General features: G+C 48.3%; 1 protein-coding gene across 2 annotated transcripts in view; it reads right to left on the bottom strand.

Moving 5' to 3' along the window:
• The window catches only part of SLCO2A1 (solute carrier organic anion transporter family member 2A1), a 77059-nt gene extending 62854 nt beyond the window's left edge, over positions 1 to 14205 (bottom strand). For both annotated transcript variants that reach the window (XR_006609231.1, XM_045088892.1), the window contains exon 1: positions 14078 to 14205. Coding sequence is in view for 1 of the 2 variants with exons in the window: in XM_045088892.1 (XP_044944827.1) it covers positions 14078 to 14173 (96 nt within the window). In the remaining variant the exon portion in view is untranslated. The remainder of the gene's footprint in view (positions 1 to 14077) is intronic.
• Between the last annotated feature and the right edge of the window lie 4800 nt (positions 14206 to 19005).

The raw sequence follows: 19005 nt of genomic DNA, 5'->3' as shown, positions 1-19005 counted from the left end.
GGACTTCATCCTTAATGTTTTCTTATCTCTTAACCTGTCTTTTGCAGTTTCCACTTCTTTATTCCTCTGTGGCTTATTCAGGATGACTTCTTCAATCCTCTCTTCCACTTAGAAAATATCACCAAGTGCAGATGTGATTAAGTTGAGGGTTTGAAATTGGGAAATTATCTAATCTGTATTTAACCATTCACTGAATTTTTACTTTTTATATCTGCGTTTCTCATTTCTATAATTCCCATGTGTTTCTCAAAACTGCCCATTCCTTTTTCATAGTGTTTATTCTTTCCTGGTATTTTCTATTTCTTCTTACACCCCTTTCAACATTTTAATATGGTTTTATGGTCTCTTTCAGAATGTTCCATTATCTCAAAATCTTGAGGTGCTAATTTTCCTCATTGATATGTCTGCTGCCTGTTGCTTATGGTGGATCATTTCCTTGTGTAAATTTTTGTTGTAAGCTTTTCTTCGAAGGGCATTGTTTTCTCTTAGGGATTCTGGTTGGTCTGGATTATAGAAACATAGTTCCAGAGTGGTTTCACTCTTGTGCCTGCCAGATGGCAAAAAGAGTTATCATCAGCCTCAAAACAATTTTTATGCTACTTTATTTGCTTAGAGATTCCCATACCATGTGGATAGTATAAATTCTGTTTTCAATTCTATGTGGCATAGACTTGGGGTTATGATTTCTTAGAGAAATTATTTCACCCAGAGGTCCTGTTAGAGATAAGCCTCTTTGCAGTCTCTAGGGAGGTGGGCAGAGTTTTATTAGTTCCCTTCTCACTAGGGGCCCAGCTTTATGCATCTGTCTGAGGGCCAACTCCCCATGTCATCTTTGCCGTCTGTGTGATAACTAACACCTACTCTCCATTAGGAGTTTCTTTAGGGGGGTGTCTGGGTGGCTCAGTAGGTTAAAGCCTCTGCCTTTGGCTCGGGTCATGGTCCCAGGGCTCTCTGCTCAGTGGGGAGCCTGCTTCCTCCTCTCTCTCTCTCCCTGTCTCTCTGCCTGCTTGTAGTATCTCTCTCTGCCAAATAAATAAATAAAATCTTTTTTTAAAAAAGGAGTTTTTTTATGGTTTCTTTACTGGTCTAGTCATACCACACATACTTCTCCCCTCCATCCCTGCTGCAGGGTCAGTTGATACACTCACTGTTTTGATGTTCAACTCATTCTTCATTTCTTGAACCTTGAAAATTTCACTTTCTTGCAAACTTGGCTCCATTTTTAAATATTTGGTGGTGTTCTATTTTATGAAGCATTTATAGTATAAAGTCCCATGTAATCTGGGACTTTATGAACCTGTCATGTTGATGGGAGGCATCGTTATAATTCACTATAGTTCTTTAAGATCCATCTTACCCTAACTGAACCTGTCATGTTGATGGGAGGCATCGTTATAATTCACTATAGTTCTTTAAGATCCATCTTACCCTAACTAACCAGAGCCTTGAAAGATAGGTACCTTATCTGATATACAGCTGTGCTCCCCAAGCAGAGCTTATACATCAGAAGCATGAAGGTGACTTTAGAATTCAGGCCCCAAATGGATTAAGCAGAATCCAGTTCTGTCACTAGCCTCTTCTCCTTCATAGAACCCAGTTCTTTTCTCTCTTATTTGACACACTTTGTAACTAGGTTTATTTGTGCATTTGCCCACTGTTTATATATCTCTTGAGAGGGCATAGTTTGTTCATTGTTGTGTCCTCGATGGTTGATGGTAGTTGATCAATGATAACATGTTGCATGAATGAATGAACAAAATGAACACATCTCAGGCAGCCTTCCCCACACCATTCCTGGCCTCAGAGTTTTGAAAGCCTTGCTCAATACAACACTTGTAAAGTGCTATCATACAACAGGGGGCGTTAATCATGGCTTACCAACTGAGGGGGAGAAAACCCACCCAGGATGTCCCCGCATCACCCCAGGTGTAAAAAGTTCAGGCTCAGGACAAGATCCCAGGCCGCACTTGGCAGTTCTTGTCCCAGTCTCTATCCTCTCCGCCTCTCCCTCAGGCCCACTCTTCCTTCATGGCATGGAGCCCATCAGATACACTCACTTCCTTAAGATGCTTGGCCAGCTTTAGGGCTGGATTCCCAAACTCTGAGCCAGCCCCTTGGAGTGGGCACCAGGAGAGCACAAACAGAAGTAGAGAAATGCCTCTCAAATCTTTCCCGAGAAGAAAATGTTCCATAGTTTTGCCTTTCTTTCAGAATTAAAGTACTGTTGTGGCACCTGGCTGGCTCAGTCAGTTAAGCTGCCTTCTGCTCAGGTCATGATCCCAGGATCCTGGGATCTAGCCCAGGCTCCCTTGTTCAGCTGGGAGTCTGCTTTTCCCTCTCCCTTTGCCCTTCACCTCACTCGTGCTCTCTCTCTCAAATTAAAAAAAAAAAAAAAGTCTTAAAAAAAAAAGAACTAAAGTATTGTTTTCTGACTTTACCTACAACTCTGAGGAGCCGTAAGACTCAAACACAAAAACAAAGGTAATAATGCAGTGGGAACAGTGGTGGGAACTGCAGGAACGGTCCTTATAGAGGAGCCCACACCCCTGCCGGCCATCCTGGCTTCACCTTTGCTCCATCCTTAGGTACCGGGAGACCAGACACCTCTCATCTTATATGGCATTTCATATCCCACAACAAATGTCTCGCTGTATCCACCAAAGGGGGGTGTGGGTGTCACCACAGGCTTTAGGGCTTTTTTCTAATTATAAGTACAGGACGTTTACCATAGAAAAATGGAAAACACAGACAGTCACAAAAAAGGAAAACAAAACCACTTGTAGGCTTCTCACACAGAGAACCAACTGTTTAGGTATACCCTCTTCAACTCTTCCTGTGACTTAAAAATTTGGATCATCTCGGCCTATGTTTGCCTATCCTGCATCCTCTGCTTTAGATCATAGAATGAACCCTTGGCCCCAAGTTTAAACTATTCTCAAGAAAACTTCTTAAAAATTGTAAATATTCCATAGATGGATGTCCGTTGGTGTATATGACTCTCCAGTTGCTAGATATACAAGTCATTCCCTCATTATAAGCCTCTGAGCACGTGTGACTCACGTCACACATTGTTCCACTGGGAACAACAAAATGTTGTTCCGCTGACTGGGTTTCCATTTATTCTTTAGGAAGGGCTTCTCAGCCACCTTCTGGGTGGGTCCCTGGTCCAAACACCTGTGTGCTGTGCAGCTGCAGTATCTGTTTAGGTGATGAGCACAGGGGAGGGGAAAGAGAGGAAAGCTGAGGAACAAAGACTTTCAGGACCACTATTGTCAAAGTTGGCTTGGGAAAATAAAATAATACATATAAATAAGTAGCCCTGATTGTGTCTGTTGGTATGAAGGACTGAGGTAGTAAAGCTCTGGCTCAGCTGGCTGGGATTTTATTTATTTATTTATTTATCTGAGAGGGAGCAAGAACACCCATGAGCAGGGGAGTGTGGTGAGGGAGGGGCAGAGGGAGAAACAGGCTCCTTGCTGAGCAGGGAGCCCCACATGGGGCTCCATCCCAGGACCCTGGGATCATGACCTGAGCTGAAGGCAGGCGCTTAACTGACCGAAACAGCCAGGCGCCCCAGCTGGTTGGGATTTGTGGTGGGATGCAGGAAGCAGCCGTAAGGGAAAGAGTCATAAGACAGAGTCCCCAAATACCAGCTTTGTCACTGTGGAATATGGCAATTCCCACAAGTTGCCTAACAGCTTCATCCACTACAAAATGTGATAATATGCATCTTGGAGCATGGGAGGTAGGATTTAGTCAGCATTTCTGAAAGGTCTGCTTATTATTTCACTAATTGGCACATAATAGGTTCCCCCAGATGCATGTGTATTCACAGTTAAATATCCATATGCCCCCATATATTTTCCCATACATATGTGCCCTAATAAAATGTATCCATCTTTGTGATGATAGCTCAGAAGATCATATCATAATTGTTACTAATAAAAATGTGTTGCCGAAGGAGTGAATTCTGAATATTTGTAATTTTCAGGCAGCCAAAACAGGCTTGTCCTCACTCCTTGAGAGTTTTACATGCCTACATGTTAAATTTACATCTTGATTCAGTAGGACTGTGCTTTCCTGGGATACTGAGTGTGAAGAAGAAGGAGCCCCAGGCTGCAGTGAGCCTAGGATGGCACCTCCTGACATCAGGGGTGAAATGGAATGGACAACCACAAGGCCCTGTAGGCTCACTTTCCAAGTCAGTAACAAGGTCCGGGGTGGAGATGACCCAAAAGGCAAGGCTGGTTCCATAATAATTTGGCCCTGCCATTTTGGGATGGGAGGGTTGTGTGGGGTGTATTCCTAGAGTACATCCCACAGGTATGTTCCTGCTGGCATTAGGCCAGACCCTCTGTAAGGGTCCCTGCTGGGCACTCTGGTGATAAAGTCAGGACAGAGTCCCCTGTGAGCCTCTCTTCTACTTCCTCCTGAGAGATGTCATCTAGTTGGAGGCCAGAGGATAGACAAGGATTTATCCAGGGCTCTTCCAGGCTTGGCACGGATACTCCATGAAGGTCTGTGGAGTCAGGGGGGAGTGAGAGCGAGAGGTAAGAACAGAGGAAGATGGAGGGAAGGAGGAAGAGTGTGACGAATGGGTTGGGGCAGGCCTCACAACTCATGAAGGCATAACAAATTTGCAGAGTTAAATATGTGGGGGCAGAGGTCCCCAGCATGGGAAGGTCTCTGCTGGTTCCAGAAAACTCAGGGCCCACCACCTCCACAAAGCTGGAGGCTCCTTCATGAATGGTAAACCAAATTCCTCGCAGTGACGAGGACCCGCAAAAAACCCTTGTGGTTAGGGACAAAAAAGATTTGGGGACCACACATAGCCTTTGGTAATGCCCAAATTCAGAGCTGGTTCAGCTTTCAGAGGAAGGTAGCCCAGATCACCTAGCTTTCCATTTCAACCCTGCCAAGCAACTCCTCAGTTAGAGAAACTTAGGGGAGAAGGGAGACTGCTTTTTACTGGAAATATGTAGGAGAGCAACCAGGCAGAGAAGGTTCTGCTCACTTTCCTCTGGGGATGTGCATGGAAGGGAACGATTTCAGCTCATCATAGGAAAAACTTAAAGCCTGTGGTGTTACTGGTTCCTGGATTTGCCTTGTGAGGGGATGAGTTCCCCATTACTAGGGCTATGCCAACAGAGGTAAGGACATTGCAGGAGGATTCCTGTGCCTTTAAGCAGATGGTCTTTCTTATCATGTTCAATTTTGAAATTCAATAAGCCAAGAATCACTACCTTTCCACAGGTCAGTTTTATCATCACCTGTATGAGATGTTAAAAATGCTATATATCATGACGAGCAAGGAAGATAGGACTGGGCAGGGGGATATCTGCATACAAATAAGAAGGAATAACGGGGCTGCTGCTCCATGAGCTCCACCAACAGTGTCCTCGTTCTGTCTTGTCTTCTCTCTGGAAGACAACAATCTCTTCCTGCCATAGATCCTGGAGGTTTATTTCCATCACCGAGCACCATCCCTGACCCTCCATCAGTAGCCCCTCTGCCCACAGTCAAGGTGGAAGTCCATTCTTGTATAATGTCATAGCAAGGGAGGCAGTAGGGGGACCAACTTGTCCCAACCTGTCCAGAACTCTTCCAGTTTTAAAACTGAAAGTCCTGTGTCCCATAAACTGCCTCAGTCCTGGGCAAAACGAGGCTGGTGGTCATGATGAGAGGAAGGGAATTTACGACTCTTGCTTCTTGGAAGCTTGGGAGCCGCTTAGGCAGCCAAGCGCAAACAGTAATAGCTGGTACGGAGCCTCACATGGGGGACGCTCAGGAGAGGCTCCTGAGGGAGTGAGTCCCAAGCGCCCGCGCCAATGCTCAGCTCCTGCCACTTCCCTCAAATGCACTGAGAATCAAAGACAAAGCAGGAAGATTTCAAAGGGGCACCTGGGTGGCTCAGTGGGTTAAGCAGTGGCCTTTGGCTCAGGTCCTGGGATCGAATCCCACATCGGGCTCCCTGCTCATTGGGCAACCTGCTCCTCCCTCTCCCTCTGCCTCTTCCCCTTGCTCGTGTTCTCTCTTTCTCTCTTGCATGTGCGCTCTCTCAAATAAATAAATAAAATCTTCCCCCAAAAATCCCATCCTACAAACTTATTGGCAGCCCATTATGCAGGGCAAGGGTGACTCAGGAAGCCTACTGTCCTCTCCCTGCCCTTCTCTTCTACCACTATCCTTTTCCTCCAAGCCCACAGAGACCTCAGTACATTCTCTAGCTGGCTCATCTCCTGGGTGTCCCAAGGGATCAGCCTAGGAAACAGCTGACATCCACACCCCATAGCTGTGCCACTTAAACTATCTAGGTACGGTTCCCTCTTCACTTAACAAGCTGGCTGAGTGAACTAACTGGATAAACTAGTTCTGACTTGAGGTCTCCCTGTGTCGTGTTTCCCAAACTTGGTATGTTCTACCTGGGAGACACAGTTTGGGAGACACGAGCTAGACATAGCATAGCTTCCTAGAGCATCATCGCAGGATTTTGGCGGAAATACAACATATTAGAAAAAATATAGCTATACTACGGAAGAAAACATAAAATTCACTTGATTTTAAGATAAAACATAAAATATTCCAGAAATGGAATACTCTTGGTTCATCCACTCCTCCTCTTGTCTACCCCATGTGGAAATCTGTTCACACTCTCCTAGAATTCAGGGCATCTCGGTGGGACAGCTGGACAAACCCTGGCTTACTGCCGCCCTCCCTAATGACATCTGCATTTCAACTGAGGCTTTCTGTGCTCTAGGCCAGCATCTCCCAGGGGTGCTAGATGAAACATTCTTCGGAACATAAATAGGTATTACTGATGTTTGATAAAACAAAATGAAACTTGTTGCCACAACTCCCAGATTTCTACAGGACTTAGGTGCACACTAAATTTCTACCAAAGGGTAAGTGTGCCTACTTTCTGGGGGGCAAGGGGGCAGCCCTGTGGGGAGCCAGCACCAACGGTGACCAGACTCACTGTCCCCGATTCATTTAGGGTTAGTGTCCCAGGCTGGTTCTCCTTGCCCCCAGCCTTGCCGACGCCTCCAGCATTTCCCCTGAGCCTCCTGAGCATCTCGTTCAACAGGGCAAAGAGGCTGGGAGGACTGGCTCTGGGAGAGGGCTACTCCCTGGAGTATCTACCTGTCCTTCAACCCCACGGTGCAGCCTGACACTCCCTACCTTGGTTTCGTTCCCCACCCTGATCCAATGTAATCCATCCCAAATAGGAGGACACACCCAGGGAATCAAGGTCCTCCAAACTGAGAGAGCTGAGCATTGATCAAAGACGACCTGCCAGTCTGCACCCTCCACTTCTGCCAGGTTTCACAGCAGGTCTCCCAGCAAAGCTCAGACCCATTGGGCCCTGCTCCCAGTCTCATCTCCATCAGCAACTTAAAAGCATGAGATGAGAATCTGAGAACTTGCAAGGAGCTCAGAGAGCACTGAACTCAGGTCCAAACGTTCACAGATGAGAAAATCCAGAACCGAGAGGCATTCTGTAGCCACAGGAAGGAGAGGGCTGGGCAGTGAGTTGACCTTGAGAGGGATTTCCTGCTTGCTATTCGCTGGACAGGTGGCCTTGAATGAGCCTCCATTTCCTCAAGTGTGAAATAGAGATGCTGAAATTGCCCTTGTAGGGCTGTTGTTGAGAATGAAAAAGGTTTAGGATCGAAGATTAACAAATCAAGCTCAAAGGAAAAGACAACTATTCAGCTAAGCCCACAAGAAAAGCTGGAGCACAGAAATATATAAGACCCCATCCAGTTACTAAAAGTGAGGTTCAAAGTTGCCTTTATATCTTCTTAAAAGGCAACGTCGAAGGGAAGCTGAATGGGTTATGTACGTAATGTGGTAACAATAAGATAAACACATACCACCGCAGACTAAAGTCAACCTTCTACCTGACAGCGAGAATTGCTGAGTAGTTACAGTAATCAAGACAGTGTGGTCCTGGCAGAGAGATATACATATACATCAGTGAAGCAGAACAGAAAACCCAGCATAAATCCACACAAGCATGGCCAACAGGCTTTTGACAAAGGAGCCAAGGCAATTCAGTAGAGAAAGGACAGTCTTCTCCGCAAACGGTGAGGGGGCAATTGGATAACTACAGATACCAAAAAAAAAAAAAAAAAAAAAGGGTGAACCTCACACCTATACAAAAATGAACTTAAAATGGATCATAGATTTAAATACAAGATTATAAAACTTTTAGGAGAAAACTATCAGGAACTAGGTTTGGTGAAGAGTTCTTAGACATACACCAAAAGCAGGACCCAGATAATTAAAAATCGATAAAAGGATTTCATCAGAATCCAAACACTTTTTTTTTTTCTGTGAAAGACCCTGTTAAGAGAATAAAAAAATAAGCTAAAGACTGGGAGAAAATATTTGCAGACCACATTCCCAACAAAGGACTTGTATCTAATATATATAAGGAACTCTCAAAGCAATAGTAAAAATTCTGATTAGACAAAGGACAAACTCTACAAACAGACATTTCAATGAAGAGCACATACGCATGGCAAATAAGCACATGAAAAATGTTCAACATCACTAACTATTAGGGAAATGCAAATGAAGACCAGGCCAAGACGTTCTACAAACCCATTTGAATTAGCTAAAGTAAAAAGTAGTGACAACACCAAATGCTGCCAGAGTCATACAGAAACTGGATCTCTCTCCTAAACTGCCATGCAAATGTAAAACTGTATGTCCACTTCGGAAAAAGTTTGGCAGTTTCTTTAAAAACAAAACAAAACAAACAAACAAACAAACAAAAAAACATGCAACTACCATCCAACCCAGCAAATGCACTCTTGGGCATTTATTCCAGAGAAATGAAAGTTTTTATCTATCCAAAAACCTGTACATGATTATCTGTAGGAGCTTTACTTGTAATAATAGCCCCAAACTGGAAACAACCGAAATGTCCCTCAATAGGTGAATGGTTAGACAAATCACAGGACATCCATACCATGCAGTATGACTCAGCAATAAAAAAGAACAAGCTATTGATATAAGCAGCATCCTGGATGGATCTCAAGGGTATTATGTTGAACGAGAATAACCAGTCTCAAATGGTTACATATTGCCTGGTTCATTTATGTAACATTCTCAGAATGACAAATGGTCCTGATGGAGAACAGATTTGGGGTTGTGATGGTAGTCAGGCAGAAGGGTGTAGGCAAGACGACAGGGGATCAGCACAACAGAGATCTTGGTGGTGACAGAACTAGTTCTGTGTCTTGAGACAGTAAGGTGATGGTTCCACGAATCTCTACGTGTGACAAAATGGCATGGAACTACACACACACATTCTATCAATGTCCACTCCCTACTTTTGGTACTATCGTGCAGAATTAAGACAGAGCCACTGGGAGAAACTGGGTGAAGGGTACACAGCACCTCTCTGTACTATTTTTCCTAGGAATAGATGATTGTTTCAAAATAAAAAGGTTTTTTAAAAAAAAAAACTCAAAATAAATCAGGCTTTGTCTGTACTAAGGACTCAACTTTTTCCCATGGTCCCTCAAAAGGAGCCCCCAAGGACCCGGGTGACAACCCATCTGTGCTGGTCCTGTGGGTACAGACAAGTGTAAATTCACATAGCTATTTCTTTATGTCTTTGTGAACAGATACTGAGAGTGCAATGCCCAAGTACACGGTCATGAACTTATGATATAAAATGGGGGCCACTAACCGGGAGTGTCCCAAGCTTCCTCTTAGCTTCACCATGCCCAGCTCTCCAGCTTTGGCCAGTGCCTCCACAGGCAGAAAGTGGGGTGAAGCAAGGGCTGGAGGAGGCTAAACCCACTGACAGGATAAAACCAAGCAGGGGTGGGAAGAGGGAGAACAAGGAGGGATGATGTCTGCATTGGGGACCAGCTATGTTCCTCTGCATTCCACAAACAGAACAAAAGAAAGTGAGGGAAAGCCATGCTTCCAACCCAACATCCCAACATCATATCTTCGTCTCCTAGAATGGGGAAAAAAGTCACAGACAAAAGAGAATGATCAGAAAGAGATAAGATAAGTGATCCATATTGTGAGGCATAAATCACTCTTCCCTTTGTTCTGTGGCAGTATAGGTCCCAATTCATTACCAGGAGTAAGGCCCTGAGTATCATCCCAGGAGAAAAGGGTCGGAGTGACCTGTGACTCCCACCCAACCAGTTCCCATTGTTCTCCCCTCATATAACCAGGGCAAGTTAGGTCCTCCCAGAGGATAAATAAATGGTATCCTCAACATCAGAGATATACCCACCAGCCCCAGGGCAGGAGGAGTGGGCACCTCTTAATCCAGGGAGTCAGTTAAGGAATTCTTTGGCCCAGGGATTCTCTTGAGAGTGTTTTCCCCAGGCATAAACAGTCAGGTTGGTGGCATATAACACTTTCCTCTGGAAACCAAGTGGTTAAGCCCAAGAAGTTAAGACTAAGCTGTCTCCCCACATTTGGGGGTCAGAGGCCTTAGGAAGTTACAGACACAGGCCAGGATAAAGTACCTCTCCCTCATTTGGGGGCCTCCCTCCCAGGTCACTGGGCCACTCAGGCCATGCTGTGAGATCTGTCTATCCCTTTCGTCCCACTGTGCATCCCCACCCTCCATCCCCACTGGATTCTCCCTCCCTGACTGGATATACACTATTTCCCTACGCCGGGGCCTGAGGTGTGGGAGTTCCTGAAATTTGGGCAGCAATTACCAATGGTCTACCAACCTCCGTTGGGCCCCCCAAAGTTCATTTTAAGAAGAAACAGATCTCTTTGAGGCTGCCAGGACCCGGTAGCCACAAAAGCTCTCTCTTTCCTCCTCACCCCTACTCCCATCATCGCTGAATAAACCTGTTTTTAATTTAGAGTTCTGGAGGTTGAACTGCTCTCTCTGACAATGACTAGGGAGGAGGTATACTTCTTAAGAATCCTGTAGCCAGAGGCAATATGGACTGTCTCCAGAATAAATACTATTGTATTTACTCCTACAGGAGAGAGTACAAAAACTTCATCCCCTAAGTGAGAGCCACCAGGCCCTTTAGGGGAGAGTTGTGAAGAGTGAAAAGATATGACGAGCCCATTACTGACCGGAGACATCCATCCTGTAGCCATGAACCGCGACCCCTGCTCAAGCTGGGATTTGTGTGTGTCAGCGGGGCCTGAAGAAAGCACTGACCCCTTAGAACAAGCATACCTCCAGGATCCCCATGTGCTCAACCAAAACTGAGCAGCGCTGCGTGGTGCTGAGGGCAGGGTGCATGGCGGTTAGTCTCTGACCCTGGGGTCTCACATATCTAGTTCCTCCACACTCCACCCCTTTCTGGCTGTGTGTCCACACCTCACTAAGCCTTGGTTTCCTCATCATTAATGGGGACAGTAATAGTATCCACTAGATAAAGTTGTAATGGGGATTAATCATGGGTGGACTACATCCAAAGTTCTTGGTACTTCCAGATAGCTCCATTAGGGTTAGCTACAATTACATCTATTTTGGACATTAACTGTGGTTTCTCTTAACTATTAACTATGCTCCATGTGAGGTATAATTGGTGGAACAACAGATCCTAAATGGTGTTTAAACGTGCATCCTGTTTGTTGAGGCAAGAACTGGCATCTTACTGATGTCAATCCTGGAGAGTCCTGTGTGACTTACAGGACCCATTTCCTATGCCTCATCTCACATAATCCTTAAGGAGCCCCCATGAGGTGGGGATCATTCTCAGCACCTATTTTTTTTGTTTGTTTTTTTGTTTTTTGTTTTGTGTGTGTGTGTGTGTGTGGTTGTTGTTTTACCATAAGGATTTTGCTGCCCAGGAAAGGTGAGAAATGTCCCCCATGTGTTAGTAAGAGGTTGGATCTACATCTTGGACCTACATCTCCTGGCCTCATCCCCTTCCCCCTAAACCATATGGTCTGTCGGGTTTTGCAGGAATGTCACAAAGCCAATCATTAGTCTGCCCCAGCACTGAGGAACCCAGGAAATGATGGGTCCTTAGGTTGGGTGTCCCCTGTTAGCCCCCATGTCACACATGTTCACAAGACACACACAGTCCATCCACCAGTGAGAGAGCATGCTGGGCAGTCACCCAACCTCTCATTGGGAGGAGGGAATCTCCCAGGAAATTGCAATTCCCCAGACAATTATTACTGTCCTCTGGAAGAAAAGGCTTACTTGAGTTTAACTAATGGAATCCCAGGCCCCAGATTTGCCTTGAGATATCCAAACTGTACCTGATTTCAGGTTGACTAATAGAAGCTAATTGAAGTCTCTCTAAACTTTGGTTTCAGAGTTACTATGGATCAATGGAGATAAAAAATTAAGAGGATCTGATTTTTAGAATTAAGAAAAACTCTTAACTGGTATGAACCTTTCAGAGGCCCATTGGCCTGGGTCCAGGCCTCAGGCACGTGTGGTTAAATCATCAACACATGAAAAATTATCTCATTTTTACAGATCTTCAAAGGCACTGCTGCCATAAACTTATTTTGGGGACTCAGGGCAGGTCTAAATGGATCAGTCTCATTGCGGGTGACGTGACCTTCCCTGTCAGAAAACTGTTCTGGGGCAAGCTACCCCTCTTCCCCTTGCTGGTGAAATAGGGAGAGGTGCCCCCACCCTGATTCTCTCCTGGGCCTCTTTCTTTTCGGACCACCCAGATGTTGCTCCCACCCTTTCCTCCCAATCCCTAATTTATAAACACCAAATTTTCTACAGTTCTCTGCTGAAACTTCTCCAAGTCTCTTTTGAATGGTGGGACCAAAACTGCACACAGTGTTCTCATCCAGGTCTGGCCAAAGGTGAGGCAATCTGAGGGTTATCTGAAACGAATTTAAAATTTCTGTGTCTTATTGACACCCAACCATGGAATCAACTCAGCCTTTATTTATTGTGGTGTAGAGACAGGGCAGAAGCAGGAGTGGGGATCCCAGTTCCACTGCTAACAATATGAGTAAGTATATAGTTGGGATTCACTGTAACCTCCAGATCCCTTTCTGTTGAACACTCAAATAATCAGTCCACAGGGACACCTCTTCCCATTCTGCCTTTAATTGCACCACTGGAGACTACCTAGCCCCAACTGACTGTATGATTGCTGGAAAGAACCTCTCAGGACCATTCCTCTCCCCCACCACCCGCGGGGCGGGGGTAGGGGGTGGGGGAAGTCTTCATGTGGGCTCTGCAGTCCTCACCACAGCCCCTCTACCCTCCCAGGAGGTGCATTTCGTGGTTGTTTCTGCCCAGGCACAATCAGCCAAAGAGCCTGAGTGTGGATTCAATTATTCCAGGTCCCCCTGGAGCGCGGGAGGAAGTGCAAGCATTCCCCAACCCCCTGCGGGAGAAAGAGTCCTCGCCAGTCGGCCACCTACACCCCATCTTCACCCATTCCCAATATCTTGCCAAGAGAGAAGCACCTGCTCCCTGTTACTGAACGTACTGCGAGGGCCTGCTGCCTCCCTGGGGCCATTTCCAGACCAGTAAGCATTGCCAAGCCCCTGGGGGGGAATTCTGAACTTTGCAGGCAGCGGCGCAGAGAGGTAGCCGAGCCGGGGACACTGCTGCTTTTAGGGAAGAACAGCCCTTCCGCCACCCACCCCAAGATGAGTTAGGCTCTGAGCTCCAGCTCCCAGGAACCACACAGCCTGTCATTTTCCCGGCACCTCCAAGCCACCCCTTTCCGAAGTTCATTGCCCGCCGGAGACCGAAAAAGTACCCCGCGAGTTCTGTTTCAGTCGAAGAGCAGGACAGTTGCCAACTGAGAAGAGTCCAACCAACAGGCAGGTACGGTTATTGTCCCGCTTCTTGCCCCGATGAGGGTGTGGGAGCGCGCGCACACACACGGAGACAAGCACACACGCACACACCCGCCCAGCGCAAGCTCTTCCGTGCGGGCGCCCCTCACCCGCCGCGGGCCCCCCTCACCCGCCGCGGGCCCCGGGGATGCGTCCCTGGCCGCGTCACGGAGTGCTGAGGGGGAAGCCCCGGCGCCTCGGCGTCCCCCTCGGGCTCCGCAGCACGGACGCCGGCGCCCGCCGGAGGTGAGCCCGCCGCGGCTCGGGCGCCGACGGCCGCGAGTTCTGCGCTCACCTTAATGTTGCTGAAGACCGAGCGGGAACAGCGGCCGGTTCGGCCCGAAGAGGCGTCGCTGCCCTGGCGCGCGCCGGGCTCCGGCCAGAACCCCATGGTGGCGGCCCCGGCGGGGCGGGACGGCGGCTGCAGGGCCCGGGCGGGCGGCGGGGCGGGCAGGATCCGGGCGCTTCGGGTTGGGGCTGCCGCGCGGGTGGCTGGTGAGAGTGGCCGCGGCAGCCGGAGGAGGCTTGCAGCGCGGAGACTGCGCGAGCGAGTGCGCGTCCAGAAGTTTTATAAGTGGCCGCCGCGGTCGCCGATGATGAAACGAGCTCTCCCTCCTCCCTCTCCTCCGCGGCAGTCGAAGGCGCTGCGAGCCCCCGCCCCGCCCCCGCCGCGGCCGCCCCCTCAGACAGGTGTGACGCCGCGGCTCACGGCGCGTGACCTCGCTCCACGCCCGGGGTCGTCTGTGCTCCCGGAGCCCGGCTGGGACCTGCGAGGCTTGACCGCCCCTGAGAAGGTCCCGCCTGCTGGGCGCCGGGGGGCGTTGGGCCCCGAAGAGGGGGCCGGGGGCGGGGGCAGGAGCCTGCAGGAGGGTGGGGGAGCCCGGAGGACTGGAGGGGCGGGCGAGGGGCTCAGCGGGGACCGGCCGGCTGGCGAGCGGACCCGAAGAGAGGTTGGCAGGGCTTCGGGGCCAGGAGAGGCAGGAGGAGAACCGAGAGGCGCCGGAGGGGCCAACGGGAGCTAGGGGGCTTGACGGGGAGCCGAATTTTCAAGGAGAGGGGTGCCGCGGCGCCCCTCCCGACGCGCTCAGGGAGATTTACGGAGCGGGTCTCTGCGTGTTTGCACTCGCTGAAAACCTGGGCTCACTTGTTCCGGTGATGGCTCCAGGACTCGTTGAAGCTGTTTGTGTCGGGGACTGATTTATATTTAAACTGCTCTTTGCGCTGGAGAGGGGGCCGCCCCGGGCAGGGCCCGAACTCTTTGGACCTGAGCCAAGGTAAATTGCAGGCGCTGTCAAGTGTCAGCATGGCTGGGTCTGGCCTGATATATTGAGGCCAGGAGAGAGGGTCCCCCGTGGACATAAGAGACGCACCCTACTGACCTTCTTCCCTGGGGTTGGAATAGAACAGCAGCTTTATTTTTTTTCCCCCCAAGATTTTTTCCACTAGGATTTCTACTGCAGAAAAGAGAAAGAAGGTGAGGCTTTTTAAGAGAAGGAGAAGAAAGTTATGCCAAAAGCAGCTGCAGTAAGGAATCCAATTCTGGAGGTATTTTCCAGCTCCCTAATTCCTGTAGTCCTCTGCAAGCCCACTCTACTGCCAGGAAAAGCACAAGCCCAGCTTCAATACTCAGGAAACTTTGTATAAGACAAAGACCCACAGGACAATGCCTTTCTGGGCCTGATCTGGGCTGTCCTCTGTCTGTGGGCTTCCCCTCTCCACCTGCGGTCCAAGAACCCTGGACACAACAGCATGTAGTGCTGGAAGAAAAGCCGTTGGACAGTGGGCAGCCTCTGGCCACTTCACTCACCCACTGAGTAAAGGGCATCTAGAGAGGCTTTCCAGAGTCCTGTAGCATCCTCAGACCCAGAACAGGCAGGAAACTCCAAGTCACCAGTCAACCCTTTTAGAGAACTTGGAGCACAAGGACGGCTGGCATGGGGAGCATCCCATGCACGCTGCAGAACCCATGGTGTACTGTGCCAGACATTCTGTTGGGTACCTAAGGCGTGATTCCACAGAATGCGAGCATTAATCCAACAGTTACAGGTACTGTTACAATTTGGATTTTATAGATGATGATACCAGAGAGGTCAACTAAAAAAAAAAAAAAAAAGACTGGAAGACACACAGCTTGTAAGTGATGGAGCTAGAACCCCAACCCAGCTCTGCCTGACTCCCAAGCCCAGACTTGGAGCACTATTCCCTTTGAAAAGTTATCTATTCCAGCAGCCTCATTTCATAATGAGAAGAGCTTGAAGAGGCATTTCACTTCATTCAGAGTGGAGAAGGCCCTGGTCACAGGCACACTGGGGCTGCGAAGGCTGGAGCTTATTTCTTAAACCCTGAGTGTAGGGGTGCCTGGGTGGCTCAGTGGGTTAAAGCCTCTGCCTTCGGCTCAGGTCATGATCCCAGGGTCCTGGGATCGAGCCCCGCGTCGGACTCTCTGCTCAGCGGAGAGTCTGCTTCTCCCTCTCTTTCTCTCTGCCTGCCTCTCTGCCTACTTGTGATCTCTGTCTGTCAAATAAATAAAATAAAATCTTAAAAAAAAAAAAAAAGAAAGAAAGAAATGCTTTGCCTAAGACCCTGGTCCTCAAAATACATGGTGAATGGCCTCTTATATCACTTACTTTACTTATAGATCAAATAAAATTATAAAAGAAAAAAAAAATAAACCCTGAGTGTAGCCTTGTCATGGTCCTCTGATAGAAACCTGGGAAGAGCCTGCTTCTCCAACCCTCATTTTATCCTACTCCGTTAACCTTGTTATCTGCCTGCTGTGTTAGGACCAGCATCATCTCTAAAGGAAAGGCTTATTCAGAAATGCTTACCAATGGTTATCTGCTTTTATCTGCTCTTACAAGGTGGAGTTAGCTAAATGTAATGGAGACCTAACCAAAGTGGCTTCAACGAGATTTATTTGTCTCATAGGAAGAAGCCTGCTAATAGGTAGTCCAGGGGTCACAAACTAGGCCGGGAAGGATTCCGTAGAGTGGCTAGGTCATTGTCACAAGATAGTTGCTCCGCCTCCAGCCTCTTCTCTTAATTCCAAGAAGGAAGTGGAAGACAGGAAGCAAGAAGGGGTTGTGCTCACATCTCGGAAACAAATCTCTCCCTGCATGCTAAGCTACTTTTCCTTAAATCTTGTTGGCCAAGACTAGGCCATATGGCTACCCTCTGTAAAGGAGACTAGGAAATGTAGTTTACGTTATTGCAATCTCCTGAACAAAATTGGAGTTCTGTTAGGGAAAAGCGGAGAAAGGGTAGTGTGTATTCAGCTTTCAGTGCCTGCACAAAGAGTAACCCATTTCCTAAAAGCACCCCCAGGGTCTGTTTCCAAGATCCTCCTCAAAGCCTTTGATTTCAGCAAATATTTCTTAGCACCCTAGAAAAATAAAGCACAAGGACAGTCTCTGACTTCAGAGACTCCATGGTGTCAGGTAGGGAGCAAGAAGAGAAAGCATTAGTGTGTTGTAGAAAGAGCATAGCTCTCTGTCATGCACAGCTGCTATGGGAGCATAGAAGAGGGGCCCTAACTCATTCTGCGGCAGCAGGAAGGCTTCCTGGAGGAAGGGAGCCTCAAGTTGAGGCCTAGGGACTACGTGGATTGGGATGATGGGGGTGAAGGAAGATAAATCTATCTGCTCCATGGTTCAGTCTGGTTGGAGACCCAGGGACAGTGGGACTGTGTGGTAGAGAGGCTGGAACACTGAGTGGCATGCCATGAAGTGTGGGCCTTATCCCCAACACAATGGGAGCCACTGAAGACTTCTGGACAGGGGTGCCCTGGGCAGATTTGCATTTCCAGAGACTTTTCTGGTAGCTGGATAGAAGTGCAATCGGACGGTCTGTAGAACCCCAGGAACTGCAATGAAGGTGTGTTCTGCAGCAAGGGGACCATGTGGGGGAGAGAAAGAAGCAAGAGACATTGACAGGAGATGGCACCCCTGCGTTAGGGAGGAAATGTGAGGGATGACTCCCAGGATCTGACTTGCATTAGTGATGTGAACCCCTGATAGAAAGAACCCAGGAGACCAACAGATATTGGGGGTGCAGGGAGCCATTCTGGGCTCATTTTGAGTTCAAACTGCCTGGAGTACATGCAGGTCTAGATGCCCAGCAGGGAGGTATATGGGTCCAGTGCTCAGGATGGGTGCTGGGCTAGAGATCGGGTCTTGGACATCCCACATGGAGGAAGTGGGTAAACCTCGGGAACAGATGAGAACATGTTGTTGAGAAGTAGGTCCACAACTGACCATGACAAAATTCAGGGGTGGCACAAGAGATGGAGCCAGCAATGGAGACAGAGCTTGCAGGGAAGTAAGCCAGCTGAGAAGTGGTGTTTCAGAGAGAAGGTAGGATTGTGGACACAACTGTCCAGGTTGTGGAGGAGGGAAGATAAGACCCAAGAATGACCAATGGGCTGACAACAGGCTGGCACTGAAGACCATGACAAGAGTGTTTCTGGTGGGTAGTGTGCACAGAGGTCAGTTATATGTGTTGCAGAGGAACTAGAAAGGAGCTAGCAGCAGCTTTTCCGGGATTGCAGAGGGAAGAAAGACAGGGAAGAGCTTTGGGCTTTCTGCTCTGTCTGAATCTCCTGCTTTCTCAGTTCTCATGCTGGACCAGTTGCATGTTCCCACCTCTGGGCTTTTGCTCATTCGGTTCCCCCTGCCTGCACTGCTGCTGCATAGTGCTTGGCTTCTACCCTCCAAGAGTAGCTCTTGTTGCTACCTGCTATGGGCCTCTGCGGCAGGAGTAGAAACCTGCCTTGCAGTGGTGCAGACCTGTTACATACACTATCCCTTGTCTCTCAGGAAACTAGATGTCACTAACCCATTTTGCAGGTGAATAAGGCTCAGAGTGCTTCCCTAGCACATACAACCTGTCTCTACCTTTATTATAAGAGGTGACAATAGAGACAACACATGTGGTGGCTAAGGGCACAGACCTTACAGTCAGGGGTTGATGCTGACCACCCTCAATGGCCTGCTTAACCTCCCAGCTGCCCAGTGCCTTCTCTTTAAGAGGGAGATCTTAATCTCCCGGGGATGTCTTAAAGTGTTAGTGAGGTTTCTGCTGGTGCTGTTGCCTGGTGTTTGGCAGTGCTGGTGGCAATAAGTGTGCCCAATGTCTCTTTTTCTAATTCGACTGTGAGCTCCTTGGTAGCTTCGGTGCTACTTATCCATCCATCTCTCATCAGGCCTGGCACACCTTGTTTCTTAA

This window comes from Mustela putorius, unplaced genomic scaffold, assembly GCF_011764305.1.
Source record: "Mustela putorius furo isolate JIRA1106 unplaced genomic scaffold, ASM1176430v1.1 tig00003834_pilon_pilon_pilon, whole genome shotgun sequence".
In the NCBI taxonomy this organism is placed as follows: domain Eukaryota; kingdom Metazoa; phylum Chordata; class Mammalia; order Carnivora; family Mustelidae; genus Mustela; species Mustela putorius.
Note: the sequence above shows the minus strand (reverse complement) of the source record. Positions and strands in the feature narration are given on the sequence as shown.